Raw genomic sequence first — 27412 nt, 5'->3', positions numbered from 1 at the left:
AAGAGAATCACAGGCTGAGCTGAATTAGGCTGTGCCGGCCGTGTGACGTCAGAGCTGGCCCGCTATGGTTTAGAAGCCACTTTTCATGTCTAAACTAGCCTTAAATAGGTAAGTGCCGCCTAGGCTTGACCACAGCAAGAGCCTCAGGTTATCCTATATAATACCTCTGACGTCACAAATATCATAAGAGTTATTACAAGCTACATTTAACAGGGAACTGAGCTCTTGGTGCCTCTGTGATAGGAAGGGGGGGCAGGGCAAGGCTTGGGGCCTCTGTGATAGGAAGGGGGGGCAGGGGGAGGCTTGGTGCCTCTGTGAATGGAAGGAGGCAGGGAAAGGCTTGGTGCCTCTGTGAATGGAAGGAGGCAGGGCAAGGCTTGGCGCCTCTGTGAATGGAAGGAGGCAGGGAAAGGCTTGGTGCCTCTGTGATCGGATGTGAGGCAGGGCAAGGCTTGGCGCCTCTGTGATAGGAAGGAGGCAGGGCAAGGCTTGGTGCCTCTGTGACAGGAAGGGGGCGCAGGGCAAGGCTTGGGGCCTCTGGGAATGGAAGGAGGCAGGGCAAGGCTTGGGGCCTCTGTGATCGGATGTGAGGCAGGGAAAGGCTTGGCGCCTCTGTGATCGGATGTGAGGCAGGGAAAGGCTTGGTGCCTCTGTGACAGGAAGGGGGCGCAGGGCAAGGCTTGGGGCCTCTGTGAATGGAAGGAGGCAGGGCAAGGCTTGGGGCCTCTGTGATCGGATGTGAGGCAGGGAAAGGCTTGGCGCCTCTGTGATCGGATGTGAGGCAGGGAAAGGCTTGGTGCCTCTGTGACAGGAAGGGGGCGCAGGGCAAGGCTTGGGGCCTCTGTGAATGGAAGGAGGCAGGGCAAGGCTTGGCGCCTCTGTGATCGGATGTGAGGCAGGGAAAGGCTTGGCGCCTCTGTGATCGGATGTGAGGCAGGGAAAGGCTTGGCGCCTCTGTGATAGGAAGGAGGCAGGGAAAGGCTTGGTGCCTCTGTGATAGGAAGGGAGGCAGGGAAAGGCTTGGTGCCTCTGTGATAGGAAGGAGGCAGGGGAAGGCTGGTGCCTCTGTGATAGTAAAGAGGAGGCAGGGAAAGGCTTGGTGCCTCTGATAGGAAGGAGGCAGGGAAAGGCTTGGTGCCTCTGTGACAGGAAGGGGGCGCAGGGCAAGGCTTGGGGCCTCTGTGATAGGAAGGAGGCAGGGAAAGGCTTGGCGCCTCTGTGAATGGAAGGAGGCAGGGAAAGGCTTGGTGCCTCTGTGATCGGATGTGAGGCAGGGAAAGGCTTGGCGCCTCTGTGATAGGAAGGAGGCAGGGAAAGGCTTGGCGCCTCTGTGAATGGAAGGAGGCAGGGAAAGGCTTGGCGCCTCTGTGAATGGAAGGAGGCAGGGAAAGGCTTGGTGCCTCTGTGATAGGAAGGGAGGCAGTGAAAGGCTTGGTGCCTCTGTGAACGGATGTGAGGCAGGGAAAGGCTTGGTGCCTCTGTGAAAGGAAGGGGGTAGGGAAAGGCTTGGTGCCTCTGTGATAGGACAGGGGAAGGCTTGGTGCCTCTATGATAGGAAGGGGGGCAGGGAAAGGCTTGGGGCCTGTGTGATAGTAAAGGGGGTAGGGAAAGGCGTGGGGCCTTTGTGATGGGAAGAGGAGGCAGGGAAAGGCTTGGGCCTCTGTGATAGGAATGGGAGGCAGGGAAAGGCTTGGTGCCTCTGTGATAGGAAAAGGAGGCAGGGAAAGGCTTGGTGCCTCTGTGATAGAAAAAGGAGGCAGGGAAAGGCTTGGTGCCTCTGTGATAGTAAAGAGGCGGCAGGGAAAAGTCTGGTGGCTCTGTGATAGGAAGGGAGGCACGGAGGGCCTCTGTGATAGGAAGGGAGGCACGGAAAGGCTTGGGCCTCTGTGATAGGAATGGGAGGCAGGGAAAGGCTAGGTGCCTCTGTGATGGGAAAAGGAGGCAGGGAAAGGCTTGGTGCCTCTGTGATAGGAGGGGGGGCAGGGAAAGGCTTGGGGCCTGTGTGATAGTAAAGAGGCGGCAGGGAAAAGTCTGGTGGCTCTGTGATAGGAAGGGAGGCAGGGAAAGCCTTGGTGCTTCTGTGATGGGAAGAGGAGGCAGGGAAAGGTTTGGTGCCTCTGTGATGGGAAGAGGAGGCAGGGAAAGGTTTGGTGCCTCTGTGATAGTAAAGAGGAGGCAGGGAAACGTCTGGTGGCTCTGTGATAGGACGGGAGGCACGGAAAGGCTTTTGCCTCTGTGATAGGAAGGGGGCAGGGAAAGGCTTTTGCCTCTGTGATAGGAAGGGGGCAGGGAAAGGTCTGATGCCTCTACGATAGGAAGGGAAGGCAGGGAAAGGCTTGGGGCCTCTGTGATAGTAAAGGGGGGGCAGGAAAGGCTTTGGGCCTCTGTGATAGTAAAGGGGGGGGGGCAGGGAATGGTCTGGTGCCTTTGTGATAGGAAGGGGAGGTAGGGAAAGGTTTGGGGTCTCTGTGATAGGAAGGAAGGAAGGGCAGGGAAAGGCTTGGTGCCTCTGATAGGAAAGAGTGGGCAAGAACATTATTAATTACCGTGTGATGGGGCAGGAAACCACAGAGGGCTGGTGTCTTTGTGTGATGGTGGAAGAGACAGAGAAAGGCTTGGTGTGTGTTTATATGATGCTGAAAGCGACCACTTGACAGCTAGGTGAATGTGTGGCGGTGTAATCATGCAAGAGAGCACAGTACGTTTGCCATGTGTGTAGTTTCTGTACTCGTGGTGTGTGTTTTTGTGATGTGTTCCTGTGTGTGTGTGTGTGTGTCACTGTGATTGTGTATGTGTAATTGGGCAAGATACCAGAAGACGACTTGCTGTGTGTGGTGGGTGTTTTGTGTGTGATGATGCAGGAAAGGCAATGTTGGGTTGAGAGAGTGAGTGTGTGTACGTGCATGCATGGGTGCATGTGTGTGATAGAGACCGGAAAAGCCCTTGGTCCGGCTTCAACTGGACTCTGTGTGTCTGACGCTTTTGTGGAAGCTGGGGTGGCTAATGTACTGTTCTGGCTCCAGTCCTAGAATAATTGGGGAAAGTTAAACATTTCTAAAACACTTTATAACAGTGTTGAAACGTAAATCGTATTCAAAGAAGCTGACACCACACATGCAGCTGAGGGTGGCAGAGCATAGAAGGTGCATGTTACGCCTGCGCCCCTCCTGCTGCCGGCCACGGACGTATGGCGCTAGAACGAATGCGTAAGGCCGACGGCTTCAATAATGAAAGCGTAGAACGAAGCTCGCGTTATCGCACCAGTTTCTAGAATGAACTGCAACAGCACGCCGGCACGTACAGAATGAGAGAACATGCGAATGGCCGGGAAATTATTTTTTAAGGGCAGGCAGTGGTCCTACGACCGCAACCTACTCTTAACAAATGAAACCTCAAAAAGCATCCCAAATGTGCTACGCTTTATTTAAAAGCAATCACAGACACAGTGGTTTGCTGACCCCAGCAGGCCACCATCCCTTTCCATCAACTTCTGCTTTCCCCCAATATCTTCTAGTTTTCCAATAGAAAATGCAACCAGTTGCCTTGGGCGACCGGGTCTCCAAGCGTTTATCACTGACATGTGGGGTTCCCCAGGGGTCTTCTCTGATCCCCACGCTGTTTAACATATATTTGACCCCACTCACAAAATCAATCCGGTGCGTTGGCTTTGCTCCAGTCATCTATGCAGATGACACCCATATTGTGGCGGCTATCACGAATGACATCGATGAGACGGCACACTCTTTCAAGGGCTGTATGTCAGCCATTGAGCTTTGGATGAATGAGGACAGCCTCATGCTGAATTCAGCCAGCACAGAGGTCCTTCTGTTTTGGTAAGAATCTGGTTTCTTGGGACCAATCCCGGTGGCCTCGAACACTCGGTCCTGTCCTCCGCCCAGTTTCCACTCTCAAAAATCTTGGCATAAATTTTGACTCTGATCTGTCCTTTAATGTTCAGATTATCAAACTCCCTTCTTCCTGTTTCTTTCTTCCGCGCAAGAAGGAAATAGTCTTCTTTTCATTCCCTTTGAATAAAAAAAAGTAGTGGTCACAGCATTTGTGCTTTGAGGCTGGACTACTGCAATGCCCTCCATCTTGGCCTTCAGCAGCGTTCACTGAAAAAAATGACAAGTTTTACTAAATGATGCGGCAAGACTTCTGAGAAAATTCCCCAAATTCAAGTCTGTGGCTGAGACTCTTGGAGAACTCCCCTGGCTTCCAGTGAAGAAGAGTCAAGCTCAAGGTACTATGCTTAGCTCATAAAACCCTGTATGGATATGCCCCAGCGTACCCCAAAAATAATATTTCCTGGTACACCCCGAACAGGGCTCTACGATTAACCAACTCCAGGACAGTAATCGTCCGCAAAATGAAAAGAGAGAAGTGGGGCGGCAGGAGTTTCTTCCATTCTACAGCTCTGCTGTGGAACAATCTCCCTGAAGCTCTGAGAAGCCAGCCGAACCTGCTTAGATTTGGGAAGGAGCTTAAAACATGGTTATTCTCTGGCCCAAGTTGCCAAGTCTTTCCAGTAGGCCTTAGTCCCAGGACTACTCATTGATACTAGCGCCAAGACGCCATTGGCATTCGAGCGCTTTAGAAGTTTAATCAATATTGCCGTCCCATGAACATCTGCTGCCCTTGGTGTGACCGTCCCATCACTTCCTCTCGTCCCTTTTACAATCTTTCTCGGATTCTGCTTATTTCCATCTATTGTCTTCCACCATCTGCTTTGCTACCCAACATGTTCTTTTTTTATTTCTCCCAGTGTCCTGACACCTCCTTCCAATGTTGTCTCTAGTCTCCTTTTACTCAAATGCAGTGTCACAGAGAGCAAGCATGGGCAAAGCGGATAAATCTGGTTTCATCTTGTGCCAATGCATGTAAAAACAGGCCTTCGCGAATGCTCTTGCGTGTGCTGCGTGTGCTGCATGCACAGATGCCAGTCATGTGTTGAAGTCTGCCTTCTTCGCTTGCCAGGGCAGGGGAAATAGAAGCAAACAGTGTCTCTTTCTTTTCGGATACTTATATCAGATAAAGAAATGAATGTGACAAACCGCGTGATCTGGTAGACTTTTCATATGTAAAATAGTCCCTCGAGCATTCCAGTGGATGCATGGAAGGCGGAAGGATACACTAAATAGCCAAAAGCATGAGGTGAGAGGGAAACTGTCCTAGTGTATGTCCTAAAGGATTGGTACCAAGGCGATTATAGGTGATGTTAACTGCAAGCCCGTCATCCTTTTGAATGGGGGACTGGAAATTATCGAGGGGTTCCCTCCCAGTATCCCTGCTGTGAGCACACGGATGGTTCCAAGTCCCCTCAATGTAGACTTAGCTGTCCCCCAGACGGAGCCCGCTGGTGTTTCGCATGACCCAAACAGACCCCATCACTGTTCTGCATGACCCAAACAGACACCTCCACAATTTCAAACGGTCCACACAGACACCCTACACAGTTTCCCATTGCCCAAACAGACCCCTCTACAGTTCTGCACGGTCCACACAGACACTTCCACAGTTCTGTATAGCCCACACAGGCCCATCCACAGTTCCGTACGGCTCAACACAGATACCTCCTCAGACCCCTCCAAAGTTCTGTATGGCCTACACAGACCCCTCCACAGTTCTGTTTGGCCCATACAGACCCCGCCACAGTTCCATATGCCCCACACAGACCCCCTACACAGTTTTCCATTGCATAAACAGACCCCTCCACAGTTCTGTATGGCCCACACAGACCCCTCCACAGTTCTGTATGGCCCACACAGACCCCTCCACAGTTCTGTATGGCCCACACAGACCCCTCCACAGTTCTGTATGGCCCACACAGACCCCTCCACAGTTCTGTATGGCCCACACAGACCCCTCCACAGTTCTGTATGGCCCACACAGACCCCTCCACAGTTCTGTATGGCCCACACAGACCCCTCCACAGTTCTGTATGGCCCACACAGACCCCTCCACAGTTCTGTATGGCCCACACAGACCCCTCCACAGTTCTGTATGGCCCACACAGACCCCTCCACAGTTCTGTATGGCCCACACAGACCCCTCCACAGTTCTGTATGGCCCACACAGACCCCTCCACAGTTCTGTATGGCCCACACAGACCCCTCCACAGTTCTGTATGGCCCACACAGACCCCTCCACAGTTCTGTATGGCCCACACAGACCCCTCCACAGTTCTGTATGGCCCACACAGACCCCTCCACAGTTCTGTATGGCCCACACAGATCCCTCCACAGTTCTGTATGGCCCACAGAAATCCCTCCACTGTTCCATATGGCCCACACAGACACCTCCACAGTTCTGTATGGCCCACAGAGACCCCTCCACAGTTCCATATGGCCCCCACAGACACCTCCACAGTTGCGTATGTCCCACACAGACCTCGCAACGGTTCAGCTTTCAGGTAACAGACCCATTTGCAATTCAAAACAGACACCCTCACAGTTCCTATAAATATGTTTTCCGGATTTAAATAGACCAGAGGCTTTTGTTGGGGCCAACACAGGCCCCTTAGAGACCCCATAAAACTTTTACCAGAGAGGTCCCCCTTCCAGCGCGCTGCGAACACAACCACCACCTCCAGCATTCTGTCTGTGCCTGCCTGGTCTGTCAAGGACAGATGGACTGACTGCTCTGCCTGGTCTGTCAAGGACAGATGGACTGCTAACTCTGCCCGGTCCGTCAAGGACAGATGGACTGACTGCTAGCTCGGCCCGGTCTGTCAAGGAGAGATGGACTGACTGCTAGCTCTGCCCGGTCTGTCAAGGAGAGATGGACTGACTGCTAGCTCTGCCCGGTCTGTCAAGGACAGATGGACTGACTGCTAGCTCTGCCCGGTCTGTCAAGGAGAGATGGACTGACTGCTGGCTCTGCCCGGTCTGTCAAGGACGGATGGACTGCTGGCTCTGCCCGGTCTGTCAAGGACGGATGGACTGCTAGCTCTGCCCGGTCTGTCAAGGACGGATGGACTGCTAGCTCTGCCCGGTCTGTGAAGGGCGGATGGGCTGCTAGCTCTGCCTGGTCTGTCAAGGACAGATGGACTGCTAACTCTGCCTGGTCTGTCAAGGACGGATGGACTGCTAGCTCTGCCTGGTCTGTGAAGGACGGATGGACTGACTGCTCTGCCCAGTCTGTCAAGGACGGATGGACTGCTAGCTCTGCCCGGTCTGTCAAGGACGGATGGACTGCTGGCTCTGCCCGGTCTGTCAAGGACGGATGGACTGCTAGCTCTGCCCGGTCTGTCAAGGACGGATGGACTGCTAGCTCTGCCCGGTCTGTCACGGGCAGATGGACTGCTGGCTCTGCCCGGTCTGTCAAGGACGGATGGACTGCTAGCTCTGCCTGGTCTGTGAAGGACGGATGGACTGCTAGCTCTGCCTGGTCTGTCACGGACGGATGGACTGCTAGCTCTGCCTGGTCTGTCAAGGACAGATGGACTGCTAACTCTGCCTGGTCTGTCAAGGACGGATGGACTGCTAGCTCTGCCTGGTCTGTGAAGGACGGATGGACTGACTGCTCTGCCCAGTCTGTCAAGGACGGATGGACTGCTAGCTCTGCCTGGTCTGTCAAGGACGGATGGACTGACTGCTCTGCCCAGTCTGTCAAGGACGGATGGACTGCTAGCTCTGCCTGGTCTGTCAAGGACGGATGGACTGCTAGCTCGGCCCAGCGAACACATCTCATGTGACAAGGGGTGACTGTAATTTTTTACTATAAAGAATATTCTCATGTAGATTCGTATCAGTGGACTTCCTGTAGTAGTCGTCGGTCGTTTCGTACGCCAGTTTTCTTGCGTGACACTCTTTGGAGCAGGAATGCCTTGTGAGCACTCAGGCTGGATGCGTGACAGGTCTTTATCTCGCACGTCCTTGAGGTAAACTGTCTCTCAGTGGAAATCTCGCATACCACAGGCAATCCCCGTCATTTATGAGACCTGTCGCTACTGCGCCACGCATTGCGCACAGTGTGACCCGGCGCGCCTGGCTCCCCGCCGGAAGACAGGAGTGAGGTACGTCTGAGTCAATACCTATCCTGTGAGGAGAGGGTGTGGGGGAGGGGGAACGCGGAAGCTGTCCTTGTGTACTCATGTCTCTGATCGATGCCACTGATAGGAAAATGGCACTGTGTGTGGACAGCACAAACAGAGGGCAGTGTGTGCCTGTGCGTCTGTTGCACCGCAGGGCTGTGCGCCAGCACCCATGGTTACCCACAGCGTCACCACCAAGACTCCCCCGTCAGGGGGCGCTAGAACTGGGCCACGGCTGGTCACTGCCGGGCAGGGCCTGGGGGGGAATTGTGCGGTCGTGCTATGCTGTTCTGGTGGAGAACGAAGAAAGTGATATTGGCAGATTCACCCCCCCCCAGGCAGGGGGCCCGGATGAGATGTGTGACCGTTTATTAGTCCTGGGTGTTCTGTAAAGCGCTGAAGTGGCACTTCAGGCCGCTAACACGCTCAGCAGGTGGGAAATTGGGGCGAGCGCACAGTTTTTTGTGATTGGAGGGGTCCATTCCTTATGCATGGGTGGGGGGCGGGGTTAGGGTGGTTCCAGGTCTGGGCAGCTAAGGAGTTAAGAATGCTGTCAGTTTCTCGGTTTTCAACACCTCTAAGTGCTTAGAAGAGGGCGAAACCGGCAGTTTTGAGCTGTGTATAAACTGGAAATTTCCTGTGTCCAACAAAGACTGCCATGTCTCTCTAGTCCTCCGTTTGTCTTTGCAGGTGGTGCGCACATACATTTTTCATCATCAGACTTTTGGCCCAGAGAAAGGAAGAAATGTGAGGAATAAAGAGGGAGAAAACGAAGGAAAATACTGATTTTCTATGATACTATGATCTTCAGTACAACCCTTCCCGCCTTTACCCCTCCTTGCATCGTCTCAAACCTCTTTTACTATTCAGATCACACAAACAAGACTTTTAAACCCTTTACTCATCCCAAGCCTCCTCCTAATGCTATGATCTCCAAATAAACACTGCCCCTCTTCTGTCCCCCCACTATCCTTTTCAATCCAACTAACAGACTTAATTTCATATTTCCCTTTATTAATTCACCACTAATACTCTTTGGGTACCAGAGTTGGGTGCTAAATTAATAAATGCATACCAACACCGAAGCATGTATCCTTCCGAACGCATGAGCTGATGTTTGGAGGAAAAAAGCTTTTATTTTGCTTAATTTCTTTATAACAAAATTGGAAAGGGTACATTCAAAACGAAAATGTGTGCATTGTCAGAACTCACAGAACATCTGAATGAAAATGCTTGAATTTCCAAAATGTTTTTAAAGCTAATATTTAAATGAGAAATCATGTAGCGATGGGGAGACTTATTATGAATATTAATGCCTTGGTGTCACAAGAATAGCAGCAACGGCTGTTACGTAGCATTCCAGATTGAAGAAACCGGTTTTTCAAATTGCTATCGGTAACCCTGCCTGATGCCCTGGGGTGATCATTGCTGGTAAGGTAGCACGGCGGGGCCACTAACGTAATCTTGTCTGGTGTGTTCACTATTACACTAATAACACTTCCGGACTGGGAACCGGAACCGGCCCTGGCAAACATGTAAGTCATAAACATAAATACATCAAATGCTTTCCAAATGTAGGGTGGGACACACAAATATATTCCACCCCATCCCAGGCTGCCCTAATTTTCCATAGCCGCGCATTTCTTTGAAGGACGCTCGTGCGCTGGGGTCCAGGCTTGCCCTAAACCTATTTGGGACCACTGGCAAATGTTTGCAGAGCCCACTCTGGTTTGTAATCCCACGTCATTGTTAAAAAAACCGATTGTGGTGGGCTGTCAACACTGCATTGGTGGCCATTGAGTTTTTCAGCCAGGTTAGCAATTTTAAGAAGCAAGGTGCACTGAGGAGGTTTTTCTTGCTTGCAGAAATGATTTCTAGGTTTGCAATGCCTCTTGCAGAAGAACAGAGAACATTCTGCTCAAGACAATTTTATACGCAGAGTGCGCTCACAACAGACACACCACATTTCACCCTGAGAGTGTAATTTTACAAAAATTGCATGGAATTTCTCAAAATGTGATAAACATTTCGCCCACCACCAGTTATGACTGTAATCGTTGTTTCCAGCAGGCAGTGCCTCTTGCAGAAGAAAGTTTGGCTGTGGCATTTATTCCACTCTTTTGTGGGGGGGTTCGTAGTCAGCACTCCGAGTGCCCTCTCTTTAAGGAGAGGGCTGTAGGGTGGTCTTGGGTGAGTGACAAAGTGTTCCCGGGAGTGCCTGCCATGGCTCCATCAGTGAGGTGCAGCTCGAGTCCTTATGGCACAGTGAGGTCAGTGGGGTGTAGCTCGAGTTCTTATGGCACAGTGAGGTCTGTAGGGTCCTCTCTTTAAGGCGAGGGCTCCAGGGTGGTCTAGGGTGAGTAACGAAGTGTTCCCGGGAGTGCCTGCCATGGCTCCATCAGTGAGGTGCAGCTCGAGTCCTTATGGCACAGAGCTTTAGCCGCCCTTATTGGAGGAGACAAGCCTGTCAGATTCTTTATTGAATGATACAGATCTGCTTGGCCTCTCATTAGACCATTCACAGTTCCATTATTCGAAGGCGCTCCCTGTCAAGACCCTTTTTGGAGGAAGCAGCTCAGGAGGGGAGGGGACTAGCCGGTCTTCCAAACAAGGCCCAGTGATTCTCGAATGAAGGCGATTGTAGTGTGGCACCTACAGTCCGTTATGACACAAGGGGCACACCCCTAGGATGGGGAAACAACCTTTACAATGCAGTCATTACAAAGCACCACCTTTACAACACACATTACAACGCAACATCCTTTACAGCACATGCCATTACAACGCAGCCATTACAACGCATATTACTACAACGCAGGCGTCACTACAACGCATGCCAGTACAACACATTATAAGGTAAGTAATGGGGAATAGTAATTTTAACCCTACACTATCCAACACTTACCCTACTTTTGCACTCACTGGAGTGGGAATAGTAAACTTTACCCCTACACTATCCAACACTTACCCTACTGTTGCCCTAAAAGTAATATGCGTTGTAATGGTGTGCGTTGTAATGGTATGCGTTCTAGTGACATGCGTTGTAAAGGTAGTTTCTAAAAATGCATTGTGTGATGGCATGCGTTGTAAAATCATGCGTTGTAATGGATGTTGCGAATATAAAAACTGCGTTGTAAAGGCATGCGTTGTAAATGTTTGCCTTGTAACGTCATACATTCGCTGTAACGTCATACATTCGCCTAAATGCCATAGGACCGTGGCCCTCTTCTCATGCCTCAAGCTGTCTTCAAGCAGCTTTTCATACACGCCCCAGCAGCATGCCACACATCCTGCACCTTGATCGACCTTAATCTCCACAGACAAATCTTGGCAGGAAGCCACGCTTCTTTCTACTTCCGCTTGGTGGTATTTTACGCCGCATGCAATTTAGCGAGCGCACTCTGCAAGTCAAGGCAATTCTTTTAAAGACACAGGCAAAACTGTACTTTTCAGCACTACAACTGCCTTTATTGACTAAGAACACACAAAGCTGTTCAAAAAATACAATTTAAAAGTTTAGAGTAAAGTGAAACTAATAATCATATTATTGACCAGCAGAAGTTCCGGTGGGGCACAAAAAGGGAACTTATGTGTCCAATTATTAACCAGTAACGTGCATTTTTTGAAGCTAGCAGAGACACAGCCGGGAATACAGACACCCCATTATATTATGCGAGAGAGATAAGAGCCCTTGAATGAGGAAACCACCCAGGAGAGGTGGCCAGCGAAGAGTGCCGTTTTGTTTTTATAGAAAGAAAAGGTTTTGCGGGGTTGGAAGGCTTGCAAGGTGTGCGCTTGTAATGACACAGCTTGTAGAGCTACCATGAATGAATGGAGAATAAATACGCACTGCCATTCGCCCATTTAGGCTATCTCCGCCTGCTTTGAGGCGGGCTGGGAAGAATTCTGAATATTTTTTTTCAAAATGATGTACAAAAGGCTTTCTAGCGCCACAATTTCAAATATGTAATATTAGAACATTGGAAAGTTGAGAGCTCCATTGATGACAATGGAGTAGCTCCGGGCATATAACGGCTGGTCTAAGCCCGGCGCTCCAACATTCCCACGTTTGTCTTTCTGTTTCTCTCTTTAATTTAGAACATTCTACCCTTAGTGGGTGGAATGTTCTAATAGCCTTATAGTCCTTCTGCCCTGGGCAATACCGGTTGTTAAAGGCCCTCTCCCTCGTTATAGACCCGAGCCCCAATATTGTGGTAATTGTTAGTCTGGAGAAGAAATTTATACAACCTTCTGGTTGAATACCTGGAGACGGGCAAAAGTGGTTTCCATTGGAACCCGAAACAAATTCAATAATAGCTTACATTATTTTAAGAAATGAATACATCTTTGGGTCTTTTAAATTGTTTTAACTCTGTGTCATGTGCTATTTTGTCATTCACTCAACATTATAACTGAATTCCTACATTGTTTGAAGTGAAAAGCAATTATTGATTGAGTTGTATCACTACAGTGCACCAAGACCATTTGATTAACAATACAGCACTTTACAAATCTCTGTGAACATAACAAAAAATAGCTTAGCATAACCTAACACAACACAGTACAGAGCAGCACAACACAGCACAGCACAACATAACATAACCTGTTGTGTGTGTGGTTTGGAGACGATAAAGTGTTAATGTGTATGTTCAAAGCAGGTATGTGGCTTTGCATTGTGGATGAGTTAATGTGCTTGTATTTGTCGCTGTTGTGAGAAAACAAGGTTAGATATTGAGTCTTTGTGTTAATTGAAGGTGTGTTTGCCCCAGTGCTTAATTTGAGCCGGCGGTTTCCGGTGCTCGGCACCGGCACTTAATTGACGGAACTTGCACTTATGACAGCTGCCACAACACTGAACTGTTTGTGTAATGTATAGATAAGCAGAAAAACAGTTGTTTGTTAATTCAATATACATTAAAACAACTAATACCTGTTGCCCAGGCCATTCTTAAAGCTTTGGCAGCCTTGAAGAGTCTGAATTGTCGCACTTGTAGCAGTGCGATGGTAAGTAGTTGAGTAAGTACAGTGGCAATATGTGGTGCAAACTGCAGTGGCCTCCTGATGAGTGCCCCGGCACGTTTTTTTTTTTTTTTTTTACAAATTAAGCACTGGTTTGCCCATCAGGGAGTTGAGTGTGGAGGGTCACGCAGTGCTATCTGAGGAGTGGTGGGAATCTAAAGAGTTAAGTCGATACATTCCCACTCTGTGGCCACTCATAGCCCATTTCTGAGACATTAAGATACTAGGGCATGTTTGGAAAAATATTTTAAACTGTAAGTCACATTAAAAAAAAGTAGTAGCTCTAAACATTTTACTCTACACAGTGAGTAGAGCTGTGCACACCTAGGGTTCAGAAAACAGGTGCACGTTTCGTTTGGTGAATGCCACAAATTTATGCCTGTTTCCTAGAAAATGTGTAACTTGCGCATTCTTTTCGTTACCTGTGTTAGATAACGCTGTTTACAAGGAGGAATTTGAAAGCTTTGTGCAGCAGCCTATGGTTAACAAGTGTAACTTACACCGATACATGCATGTAATTTACAGAAGGTGTAAATTATTATTTTTTTGCGAATCAGGTGTGATGAGTCTAGAATCTTGCTAAACAAATAAAACAATGTTGTCATCCGTATAGCACCCACATTGTCCCTTGGTGCTCAAATAACAGATATTAGTGTAATTTCATAATTAATAATTCCATGAAAAAGAAGCCTACGAAAGTTTATTTCATTTGAAGGAATATACCTATCTAAGTTTCTGTGGAATCTGAGATGCCTGTCAAAAAACTAAACAACAATTTATAAACTGACATAAAACAAACTGTAAAGCACAATAAAAAAGCAAAAACCAAGAGCTCTGAATCTCAAAATCACCAAAGCTCACAATTTCAACACAAAATTGGTCCAGGCTGGCATTTTGAAGACTGACAACACTGTCCAGTGATGTTTTTGCCACAGAAACTGGTGTGCAAATTGCAGGTCGTGTGGCTTGTGTTCGAGTTGGGATGACTCAGTCTTTCATGCTGCCAAGGTCAATAATATGAGTCTGGTAGGCTAAGGTTGCAGTAACTGTTGTAAACCCTTCACTACTGTTCTTTAAGAAATGTCTAAGTCAGTATTAGGCCCCTCCCTGGCCAGGGATGTGTCTTTCCTGTCTGCCCCGGGGGTTCTTGTACAAATTTATACTTTCTACCAAGTTTCTGCCCTTTGTTTGGATGCACCTTGGCCTCTCCTTGTTCTTGCTGCCCAATTTCTTGCTTTTCAAACATTCACTGAGTAAGTGAAATACTGAAATAGGAAACACGGATGAAAGGCGTCTTTACTTTGTGAAATATCGAATAGTAGTGTTATTGAACCTCCACCGACGGTGAGAGATTCCTCTGCCTAGTCCCTAAACATCTTGCAGTTGTTTGAGAAAATTAACGCAGGCCTGAGAGTGAGAAAGACTCAGTGTGAGCAAGAGATCGTTGCCCTCATGGCATCCGACTCGCCCCACTTTGTTTCTCTCGGTTTGTGTCTCGTGTTCAGCTTGAGATGTGTTGCACATGTCTTTCTCACTTCTTTTGTCTACTTGTACATATATGTCTCTCTCTCTCTTTCTTTGTTTCACTCTCTTTTTAAACTGTAGCCTTCAGTGGTTTCATTGGACCATCGTATTTAGGTAAAGTGGAGGATTTGCAGAGATGCACATACACTCTATTTTTATTTAATAGCATATGCACAACATTTCCTTCCAGCAACACCAAGTTTCGATTATCATTATGTAAATCTTTTATGTTGCTATAATCGAACATTAAAACGAAGCTGCCGGTTTAAAAGCTGGCTGCGACCGCCACTGGCCAAAAGTGCCAATTAACAACTTCCACCCACAGAGCACCCTTTGTTTAAACACCGAAAGATGAGCACAATCTGGGAATTCAAATGGTTGCCAAGTTTTGACTCGGCCCAGTGCCTAGGACCGAGACATGCCAAATGATTCTGAAAAGCAGAACTTGGCAGTAGTGTCTTAACTAGTGATAGGTCGCAGCCAGCAATAACGTACACCTTATTCTAGACAAAATTTACCCCAAATGCTCTCATTCTGTATAAAAGGGTAACAACGGGTTTACTTCTAGCAAGTATTAAATGTGCGGCAGGAGTGTTACTAGTAAAGGGGATGCACAAGTATGAACAAGACTCTTCGGAGGCAGCCAGAGAAGGAAGACTCTGGAGAGTGGGAGAAAACCAACTGAATGCATGATAGGAATTTAAAAATAATATTGAAGTTTTTAATAAAGAGTACCTAACCTGAAATATAAATGTGTGATACGGAGGAGTCTGACCATCTTTTAGAAAACTGAAAAGTAGTTGAGAGTATGGGTGTGCAAAATCCACACAATTTGCTTTCTCGTCATTACGTGGAACTTTGGGAAAATAATGCAAAATGATGTATAATTATGAGGAAGGCAAATCCATCATTTATCACTATATTTTAGTAAATGTTTGAGGCGAGGACGCATCTCGAGGAAAAAAATAGTGCAAAAAACACAAATGGAATGGGCAATGGCCACTCACATTCCTGTGACTCGTGTTATTCCTGCGTGCTCGTGATAAATGTTTCTACGAACGGTATGTAATTATACGGTGTTGTGTACGGTTGTAATTTTAAGAGTTTTACATAACACGAAATTCTTGAAACTATGCAAATTATGCAGGTGTAATTTAAATTTCACCCGGGGTCAAGTTAAGAAGAGAACTGGAAAGAGGCAGGGTTCAGTTGGGAACAGCATGAAAGTGTCTTAAGACATCCTCCAAGGATCCCCTGAGTGGTGGGAAAAAGAAAACCATATAAAAATCCGCAAGGAAAACAGTATGACATAGCAGACGAGAAAAAGAGTGAGGAACCCCCGCTTTTAGCCACTTCAAGCAAAAGCTCTGAATATTGACCTAACACAAAAGCTGGTTCATTTAAACACAACTTTAACAACAAACACAGATTACTCCCAAACATGTTATAAATTTGCCCTGTTTGAAGCCTGTACAGATGTTGGCACATTAACAAGATAGTACACCTCAATGAGGTGAGAAAAGCAAACTACTGGAAGAATAAATGAGCTAAAACTGGGTCACTCAAACCCATATTGGTTGGGGTCGATTTTTGTCCCTTTGCCCTGTGCAATAAAGTTACAATAGTTGCATCGCATTTTTTAAAAATAAAATGAACTGGAGATAAATATATCAAATGAAGCCGCAGAAAGGAATATTAAAATCTCAGAATTATAGCTCTTTGTGAAAATTATGTTTGGTCATTTGAAGGAGCCTGTGACATTGAAGGATCGTTTTGGTGGGATGACAGTGGTCGTGATCAAAGCACTGGAAGGTGGTGGCGTCTGACCATCCACTGGCAAAGAGTCACATTTAAAAAAAAACATTTTGTGTACTTCATTTCTTTTAGCGCAGATAGCATCATTAATAACAATAGATCCTATTTATAAAGCGCGACCATCCCCCCTTAAGGTTTCAAGGCGCTGGGAGTCATTGGCGAGATAAAGTGAGCTTTTGCCCAGTGTCACATGGTGCTGAGCTGCCGCCGGCAATCGAACCGTGAGCCCCGCGGTCTGAAGTCAGCCGCTCGGGCTGCTGCACCACACCTCCTGCCAGCGAAACTCTCCATTCTTTGATGCCCAAAAAGGAGAAGGGGGGGGGGGTGCTTTGTACCCTCACACATAGGATGTGCTCAAATTCAAATTCGGTCAAATTTACATGTGAGCAAGGCCAGTTGTGTGAGCAAGGCCAGTTGTGTGAGCAAGGCCAGTTGTGTGAGCAAGGCTAGTTGTGTGAGCGGGCTCGTGGTAAGTCCTGGATGGGTCCGCCGGTAAAGCTGGTTAGTGCCTGCAAAGCTGCTGAATTATTCCCCAAGTAGTTTCCTGCTCTAAATCCCACAAAATGCTGTTTTGTAAAGTACAAGCGCAAATACATTTTCAAAATGGGAGTGGGGTCACCCTAAAAAATAATGCAGGTGTAGATGAGGAGGGGCTACCTCAGGGTGGAAAATAGGTCCCCGGTGGAGAAAAAAAGGAAACGAAATGTAAGAGCACACGCACTTTTATTTGACATCTGCACTTTCGGAATTGTACAACGGTTGCACTTCTGACATATAGTTACAGATTTGAGTACATATGATTTACAATTTGCACAGACATACAGGAATATTCACGGGAGAGTTTAAGAATTCCTAAAAAAAAGCTGTCCATGTATTCCAAGAGCTGTACTACATTTCAGACTATATTTCCAGGACGTTTTGTGAACAGCCTTTAACTAGAATGCTCGTGAATGTGTAATTCGCTGCGTAAATGCCATATATTGGAAAGATATCTACATGGTATGCAACGAGGAAACAATCTAGCCATTGCAGAGACCTTTACATTGAGTGCATAATAAACAATCACCAATTGACAAGTTGAATTTGTACCTGTGCAAAGTAAACAGTGGTTCACCTTGGAATGTCCTCACACCGTTCCTTCAGCATATTTATTTAGTTTCATTGTGACGTTACACCGCCAGATGTGTGTCATTAGCCAGGGTTTGTGATATACATTTGTGTATACCACATTGCATGTCCCTCTTCTGAAATTAAAAACAGAAATACCTGCGCCGCCTGATAGGACACAATTCTTGTCATGGTTGCTTGAGGGTGACAAGTGTTATGTTAATGATTACACCTTATACAACAATTTCAGGACATTAAGATGTTGAGAAACCCATTACTAATAGAGGGCGCCATTCCTGTTTGCACCACGGTGCGCCTTCAAAGTGGTGCACTGGGCGGAAATAGGGAAAGTGCGCCCTATTCATGATAATGTGCTGCCCCAAGGGTGTTATTACCACCAGGGTAGGTCTCCTGATCTCATGATGCTCAATGTGTTGAGGAGAGTTGCCCGCCACACCTGAACACCACCTGATACGGGTGGGAAAGGAAAAAATCATTTTTTTTTAAATCTAAATCACCCTCGCACACTCTATTAGTGTCATGCTTCATATCATCGGGTGCACCCTGACCTCTAGGATTCAGGGTGAATTTAGGACTAGTTATTTTTGTCAACGGCCACCACCAGAACCAACTTCACCAGCTGCATGGCCATGGTAGCAGACTGGATGCGAACCAACAGCCTCAAGCTCAACTCCGGCAAGACGGGATCAGTAATCTTTGGCAACAAGACCCCCTCATGGGACTCCATCAGGTGTCCGTCGGAGATAGGACCAACATCCACAGACCACGCAATAACTCTAGCGGTCATCCTCGATGACAAGCTCTACATGACGGCTCAAGTCAACGCAGTGTGCACTTCCTGGTTCCGCAGCCTATGCCTGCTGCGAAAGATATTCAAATGATTGCCTCGGAACACCAGATAGATCGACATGCAAGGATAACACAGGACCAGAATACGTGAACAGCCGCGTTCGCTTTCACCAACCCACCACACGCCTACGCCCTGCCTCACTCGCACACACGCCATGATCCAGAAAAGTAAAACTGGAGGTCGCTCATTCTTGTACATCTCACCCAAGAAATGGAACGGCCTCCCTGAACACATCAGAGCCGCCTCCCCACTTCACGAGTCCCACAAGAAGCTGAAGAGCTGTCTCTTTGTAGAAGTTGTTTGGGGTCCACCCACCTACACATCCGCCCAAAAGTCTGAATACCTTCCTGGGTGATTTGTGTGCTATACAAATCAACATAACATAACATAGCATATATGAAAGACAACACATGTTGGTGCTGGGATGACCAAAATCAAACAAACATTTACATGAACAAATGAAAAAATGTTGATAGGGTAAGCTTAGCTGTAATGACGAAATCTCTGTTTATTAAATCCTACTTCCGTTTAAACGCTGACATGCGAACCTTTTTTTGCTAATTAATTTGAGATGTAAATGCAATAGCTGGGGGTCACAGAAGAAAAGATCTCCGCCAAAGTGACCCTCTGGGGGTCCCTTAGGGCATTGCAGCGCCGACCCGGCGGGGAGCAACCGCCCTCTGATGAAGCAGGACATCCCTTGGGATGTGTGAGGGCAACATGAAACCGTCTTGTTGATTGCCGCTCTCTATCTGTCTAACCTTCATAAACACCTCTTTCATTCTCCTCTCCTTACCAGGAACAGGGACACCCCAGTTTTTGCATTTATCTTAAGCTCAGGAGCAGAGGTAGCTCCCAGTCCCCCACCCCCTCTTATTTTTGATACATTATTTTGAGATGTCCCAGATCCAAACCCCAAATCACAATTGTTTGTCATTTAGAAATGTATGAAATAAAGTCCTCCACTCATCAAAGTGAGTTCGGTGTCAAGGCAGCAGTTCTGACCTATTGCACATATATGGATCATGAGACCTGCCCTGGATGGGCATGTCTGAAGACCAAACACTGGAAGCTCAGATATGTTCCTGGCGTCCAGAGACAGCACCCCCCTTCACAAGTGTGCCAACCCATTTGGCCAATGGGACCACAAGCATCCCAGGGTATGGGCCATCTCAAGGACAACCTGTGTTGATGGACCTAAGGGAAACACCAATGAGCCGTATGGATTGGCTGTGACCCATGGTTATTTTCATACTCCCTTCTCTGGTGTCTCTTTAACACCTTCCCTGTGGGGGTAATTCCCCCGCGGTGCGGGGTGGGCCGCGGCACCGCTGTGCTCGTGATGAGCTCAGCTCGTCAAGACTTACAGTGTAGCTGTGCTCATGACGAGCTGAGCTCGTCACGACCCCGCCCACTCATTTATTCTTCCGCACAGGTGGGGAATTAATCGCGCGTGGGCGGGTCGCGGCCGTTATGACGAGCTCAGCTCGTCATGAGCGCAGCTCCACTGTGACTCATGACGAGCTGAGCTCGTCATGAGCACACAACGGGTTAATAATAATATTAGGTCAACAGGTTTAATATGATTATGAATAAGATGATGTTCCATAGACAAGAGCTGCAGGTATTGTGTGTAAAATGTGGGACATTTGTTCTATGCTAACCTACGTCCTAGATTAGGGGTCACCATGATGGCCCGATCTACCATCTTTTTTCCAGCTAACCCCAGACTGTGTTAATGCATCCATTTAAGATGCAATCTAGGTAAATACATTTTCTGTGAATGTCAAACTGTAGATTGGATTTGCCACCAATGGACCACTTTGGACAGCTGTGTTCAAGATGTATGGGATGTTGGTATGGGTGATGTACTATAAACACAGAACAATACTAATAATAACAAAGGGTATATATAGCACTTACTACGTCAGAGTCTGAGGCCGGTAAGGGTGTTAGGTGGACAAAATGTAAGCAAAAGTAAGATTTAGTTGGTCACAGGTCAGAGTCTAACATTCAGGTCAAGCTCCCGGATTCTAGACCTGTTTATGCTTGAGGATGTTACTTTTGGGTGTGTCCTTTTTAACACAATCTTACAATGGATAAGTCTATGCTCTTTCCTGTTACTGGTCTCTGCCACTGGTTCCTTTAAGGCACTCAAACATTAGGATATGTGAAATCTCACCAAATTTTCTTTCTTTACTCACAGGAAGAAGAACATCTATAGGACGGTTGCCGTTTCCTTCGTACTGGCGGTCACCATTACTGTCCTGCAAATGGGCTCCTCTCCCGACGAACAGGAGAAGACCGTCTTCACCGACGATACAGTGCAAGCTCAGAAGAGGAATGCACTTCCAGACACCTTCTGGAACCCCAACCCTGATACAACAGGCACGGAAATGCCACCAGTGACAGAGCAGCAAGTCCAGGCTTGGGATGTGACAACTATCAACTGCACTGCCAACGCAAACCTCACAAAGTTGGACTGGTTCAAGACACTAGAGCCAAATTTCCAGCAATTCATCCTTTACCGGCACTGCAGGTATTTCCCGATACTTATTAACCATCCAGAGAAATGCAGCGGGAAAATTGATCTGCTGATTGTGGTGAAGTCGATCATCACACAGCACGACCGAAGAGAAGCCATCCGGAAGACCTGGGGCAAGAATGAGGTTATCGGTGGGAAAACTGTGAAGACACTCTTCCTTCTGGGGAAGGCCTCAAAGCAGGAGGAGCAAGCCAATTACCAAAAGCTCCTATATTATGAAAATTTAATCTATGGTGATATCCTTCAGTGGGACTTCCTTGACACCTTTTTCAACTTGACTTTGAAGGAAGTGCACTTTCTGAAGTGGCTCTCCATTTATTGCCAAGATGTACGCTACATCTTCAAAGGGGACGATGATGTTTACGTCAGCCCCACCAACGTCCTAGAATACTTAGAGGGGAATTTGGTTAAAGACCTCTTTGTTGGTGACGTCCTCTATAAAGCGCGGCCCATTCGGAATAAAGACAATAAGTACTACATCCCTAATGCACTCTATCACAATACCCTATATCCACCCTATGCTGGTGGTGGTGGGTTTTTGATGGACGGGCCCTTGGCCAAACGATTATATAAGGCTTCCGAGGGCCTGGAACTTTACCCCATTGATGATGTGTTTTTAGGGATGTGTCTCGAGGTTCTAAAGGTGAATCCCATATTCCATGATGGCTTTAAGACATTTGGCATCGCGCGAAACAAGAACAGCAAGATGAACAAGGAACCATGTTTCTTCCGGGCCATGATGGTGGTCCACAAACTTCTCCCAGATGAGCTTCTGGAAATGTGGGATTTGGTTCATAGTAACTTAACCTGTTCTAGAAAACTCTCAATTCAGTAGCTGCTGAATGGAGGAGGGCGGTATTGGTAATGCACGTTCAGACAGAGGATGGGGGGATTCATACTTGTTGGAGATTTTGCTGATATCAACAAAGGATTTTGTTCCTGGATCCATCCCGTTAATCCCTCCTTTCTTTCCTCAATTTTTGTTGATTCCAGGCTGGCATACAGCGATTTGCAACAAGAAGTCGGATCAGCGAACAGCACATTGGGAGAAATGGACCAAATTCACCACAGTGAAATGTAGAGTCCTTCTAAGTGAGCGAGAGATGGCTGAAGAACTGGAAATTTCAAAAATATTTTTTGGACTGAAGCATGGTCCCGGACTGGTTTGGGGGCCCCAAAAAAAGTTTTTTCGTTTTTTTTTTCCAATAAGGGATGGCTACCGAAGTAGAAAAATAGCAGTAACTTAAAATTAGTTACCAATTTGACTGTGGATATCAGCACACCTGTCACTTTTGAGCAAAACATAATCTAATTTTTGCTTTTTTTTAAAAAAATAAGATATATTTTTGTAAAAGGAATTCCTTTATTTACATGTATTTAACTTTATTTAAGAAAAAAACAACAAAAAAGGTAAAGGTGTAAAACACACCTGCCAGTTTTGAAGGACTATTTTTTTATGCCTCGTCATGTTTACATGGACCGGTGTGCTCACGATTGCCACCGAACTCTGTTAAATTGTAAACACACGGGTGATTGCCGCCTGGTGTGGGTACGATAGCGCTTGTTTGTTTTATCTTGAAAGCTAGGTACTGAAGCGTTATATAGGTTTGTTGACCTATCCTGTATGTGTAAGGACTCTGCTGACGTGCACTGGGCAGGTATGAAGGAGGTGGGTGGCATAGGGGTTTCCCAAGCGGTGGTTGAGATGCCATCCCCACCCCCGCAATTTTTTGCCAATATTCTATTAAATCATCCTTAGAAAGAAAGATGGCCACTTAGATTTCGGAGGAAAAGGAAAAGAGACCGGAATGAAGGCTTTCCTGAGCAGAGACCAAGCGCACTTGGGGGCATATTATAAAGACAGGCAATAAAATTATCGCCGCTTTAGCGGCAGAAAACTGCTGCTAAAACGGCGATGATGGGCTTGATAATATGCTCTATGGAATTCCAATTGAAGCCCATGTTAGATGTGAAGGACAGCTAACCTGAGCTTCAATTGGAATTCTTTAGAGCATATTATCAAGCCCGTTATCGCTGTTTTAGCGGCAGTTTCCTGCCGCAAAGCGGCGATAATGTTATCGCCGTTCCTTGATAATATGCCCCACGATCCCCGCATCTTCAAACCCGCCACAAACCCCGCTCTGGTGAATCCCAAACTGTCTTGCCTTCTTTCTGTTCCTCTGCTCCCTGGAGCACATATTTAATCAAACAGGATCTGGGAAAGGAGGGCAGTTGGCGACTGCTGATAGCAGCACGCCAAGAATGACGGCGCACATGCACGGTGGAGGAAATGACCCCTGACCTCTCTTTTCCTTCCTGCTTCCTCTTTTCCTTTGTTTTTGTTATTTCCATGGCATGGCTGTATTGGAAAACCAGATGTGAAAGAGTGTGTTGTGTGTGTGCTCCAGAACCTTGTGCGACAGCACGTGTGCACCGTCTCTAACGTAAGTGTTCAATCAGCAAGATTCAAAATGTCCTCGTCCTCACATTATCTCCAGAGAGACATTTAGATTCTGACTGCAACTCCTGACTCCAGGATTGTATCTGGAATGCTTGGTGGCTTAGTGGAATAATGTGTCCACAATAGGGGCCGGAGTTTTCCGCACTATGCGCAGCACGCGGAGATCCGAAAAAGGGCAGAGTTTCTTCCTCGATCACCAACTTTACGCGAGACCACCTCCCGGCGAGATTTCTCAACGCATGCGGTCGTGAATGGTCACTACCACTGGCATTGAGAAACCTTCCGTTCGCGTTGAGTGGGAGAAAGAAGCGGCACCCTCTTGCACTGCACGTGATGCTGTTCGTACTGATTCTACAGCATAGGGCGAATGGGGAACTCCGCAAACTCAGCCCCGGCCTAGTTTTCATCCCAAGATGAAGACAAGTAGCCCTTATCTCTGATAGGCTGATCCAGGGATATATCTTTCCAACGTCCCCTGGCTCCATTCAAGATGGCCGCCCTAATTGGACATCAAATATAGAACGCTCAAAGGCAAATTCAAATTAAGTATCAGAAAAATAGTGGATATCTAGGTTCAGCATTCTGGCACAACACATGTGTGAGGGAAGTATTCTATGCATAAGGCTTCCATAGATATGACACCTACAGGGTGAACGTGCGACGCACCTCGCATAGAGATGCCCACCAAACTCACCAGCACGTCCCTGCAAAGCCACAGAACATTATTTCAACATTTTCAGGCGTTCTGGTTTTCAGTGTACATCCATAAACAAATATAAATGTAACCAAGTTTAGGTTCATAGCTAAAACTATAAAAATCAACATGTACACTTTTGGAATGGCGCTTGCAGGAGAGATGCCACATCTCAATATATATATATTTTTTAACCATTTTAAAATTGAGGTTTAAGTATGATAATCAACTAATATAATGCTGTGATTTAAAAATAATGTGGCGTTTTACATTTCTTGTTTAGTTTTTTACATACGTTACTTTATACATTTCACTGGCGTTTGTATCTAATTTGGGGATTTAAATTTATCCAGCGAGACAATTCGCTTTTTTTCTGAAATAGAAAAGCCTAGAACACCAGGAGGGTTTGGCTTGGAGAGGCCACCATAGCAAGTATACGAAGGGGGAATTTACCTCCAGTTTTTGTGTCTGCCTTCCCAGAATCCTTCCTTCTACTGGAGGCCGGAAGAAGGGGAGAGAGAGAGACGCCTGATTGGTCCATTTGTGTACCTCCGCTCTGCCGCCTGTGAAGTTGAATTTGTGAAGGGTGTGTGCAGTACGTGAGATGCGTGTGCGCTCCTGGTCGCTACTCTCTTGTCACTGTCTTCAAAGTCCAAGAAAGTTGGTTAAAACAGTGTTAGCCTTATATCTGCACGCCATGTTTGAAAGGGAGTGTAGAGTGACGTTATCAATTCTTCTGCGTGAAAGGATGAGCAGGAAGTGGGTGAACCTCTCACAAACTGATGGTCCAGCACGCCCCCTCTTTCTGGAGAATGCACCTCTTGTGGGAACCGGAAATGAAGTCATGACTCGAGGCCTGCTCACAAGTGGTTGGGTCCCACAAGTCGTTCAGCCAAACGTGATTAAAATAATTCTGGTGTGACTTAAAGAACAAAACGTTGCCCTATACTAACTAATTCTGTGGAATGTTAGTTTTTTTCTGTAATACTTTTGCATTTCTTGGGGTGTGATATGTTTTACGTACTGAGTTACTGTGAGTTGTTATTTATTATGGCCATCTAAATGTGAAGGGATGGGAATTTGCGAACAGCAACACCTGGTCTGCCTTTGCTATCCTTTGCACAGCCGTTGCTACCCCAACTCAGAGGGGCCATGAAGGAAGGGGCAGAAGCAGAGAAGGGAAGGCACTGGGGGCTTATCTACTTTCATATCCTCTTGGAAAGCCCACAGTCTCACAATGTCAATGAGCCTGATGCTGATTGGTTAAAAAGGTTTGGGCGTCAGCCAATCCACCCCCTTTTCGTAAAGCTATCGGTGTGATGTAATTATGGGCGTCTGTGATAATCGGCGGTAGTTGAAGGCCAATGAGAGGCCGCTGGGGCTCAGGCATAGCTGCTCGCATTTCAATCCAGCACGCAACTTCACATGCATTTCTTGGCCTCTCTGCTGAGACTGCAAACAAGATCATCACATGTCTTCTTGTTAGGGCGTGCACTAGCAGTCAGCGTGGATTGCACCACCAGCTCGTTTCACAAAAACCTCCAAATAAATGACTAGATGGTCATGAATTGTGAGTTTCACACACGAATAAAAGTTGATCTATGAACTCTGAGGCTGCCGCTGCTTCTTCTGCGGAGTTGCCGTGTCTCCCGGACTCCACACCACTGCAGCAAACTTAGGCCTGGACACACTCTGTGCCGCTCAGTTTAACCCTAGTGCATGATGGGAAACAGGGAGAGTCTCTACAGGCAGGTCCTGTCATAAAGAGATACATTTCAGAGTACTGATTAGTGTGGAGTTTGATCTGCAGAGTGTTAAAGTCTCACTCTTAGTCTTACACCCTCAAACCCTCACAGACCTCAACAGAACCTCAAACTTGCTTAACAACACAAATATTGCTTTATGACCAAACGAGCAGATATCTCACCGAGGCCATTGTACCGTGAGAGAGCCCTGGGTTTTGTCTCTAGGTATTCTGAGGATGGGGTGGTTTGAAAATGTCCCGGCTCTGCGCCAGAAACCAAGTGCGATCTTAGACAACTCCCACTGGCATGACTTAAGTTTGCAGTGATTTAGGAACAGCGGGGATTCAACTCTAATAATAAAATCCAGAAGGGGGGTTATTTATTCTAGAGGTGCCAATTTCTATGTACTGTAAAGACACACGGTTGATGTGAATTCTGTAATATCCACGGTGGGAATTCCTTTTGACCATTTGCAAATGGTTTCTAACTGTCGTTGTTCTGGAATATGGACACAAGGCTAGTCGTGTCCACCAGAAAAAGAGAAATGATTCCATTTACAAAAAGATATCCTCTGAAACCAAAAGACATCAATAGACACTAACACCAGCTCCAGGGAGCAACAGGAATTGACTTCAAAGCCTGTGAGTGAATGACCCACAATCCGCATGCCAGCGACTGGACCAGTAGGAACCATTTGCAACGGGCCAGCTGGAATTTGCACGTGAATTGTGCCCACTTCTGAGGGCGCTGGGTTGGTGGTGGGTCAGTAGTTCCTTATAAATAATAGATGAAAAGGCCTCTACAGCCACTGGCGAGTTCTGCTGGTTTACTCAGCCCACTGGGGCACTGATTGATGTATTTACTCATGTTCACCGTGATTGGTTAGAATTGCTACATCAGTGTCTGGACTCTTGTGGTTGGTACTGTGCGTGCGCCCACCATCACAGTGAACACCACGTGTGAGTGTAAGCGTGCCTTCTGGTTTCATGTCTGTCTCTGGACCTCATGATGCAAGGGGTGGGCCGAGAAAGATGCCCCAGGAGTCATGAAGGTACCAGTAAGTAACAAACCATGAAGGACAGGTGACCTTGTCTGATGCCCTTCAGGAAGACCAGGGCAGGGCCTAAGGGGCATCGTTATAACCCAGGGATTGTATATAAAGAAATACAAATGCAGTCGCTGTCAATATATTTATAGTATCTTCTGCACATCTGTAAATACTGTACATAGTGAATACATGTATATATATATATATATATTGGTGGCCTGTTCAGACAAATCAAGTCTGTACCAAAAAATGGGAACTGTACAAATAAATGTGGTCGAATCCTACAGTTTTTAGTTTCTGAATAAAATTCTTGAAAAATCACCAAGAGTGCCTCCTTGTTTTAAATCAAAACTGTGAGCTGTAATTAAATGTATACAGATATAAATTATATGTGAGGTACAGGGTGTTTGGTAAGTGGTTACGGGATGTCCACATACATCCATGTGTCAAGAAACCGTGCAAAACTAACACAGCTGTCCGATTTCCGAGGTCCATGCTTGAGTAGCGCATTCATTCTAGAATGTCTCTTTGCATTCTGGGACTTGTAG

The 27412-nt window shown here is 46.9% G+C and overlaps 1 protein-coding gene across 1 annotated transcript in view; it reads left to right on the top strand.

Moving 5' to 3' along the window:
* Nucleotides 1–27185, top strand: part of B3GNT7 (UDP-GlcNAc:betaGal beta-1,3-N-acetylglucosaminyltransferase 7) — a 56722-nt gene extending 29537 nt beyond the window's left edge. Inside the window, exon 2 of the mRNA XM_085635732.1 lies at nucleotides 20578–27185. Within this exon, the coding sequence (XP_085491858.1) occupies nucleotides 20578–21751 (1174 nt within the window). The 3' untranslated portion in view covers nucleotides 21752–27185. The remainder of the gene's footprint in view (nucleotides 1–20577) is intronic.
* Nucleotides 27186–27412: the final 227 nt, after the last annotated feature.

The sequence above is a fragment of the Triturus cristatus genome, chromosome 11 (genome assembly GCF_964204655.1).
Source record: "Triturus cristatus chromosome 11, aTriCri1.1, whole genome shotgun sequence".
NCBI classification, from domain to species: Eukaryota; Metazoa; Chordata; class Amphibia; order Caudata; family Salamandridae; genus Triturus; species Triturus cristatus.
The sequence above is the reverse complement of the archived record's forward strand: the minus strand, read 5'-3'. Positions and strand labels throughout refer to the sequence as shown.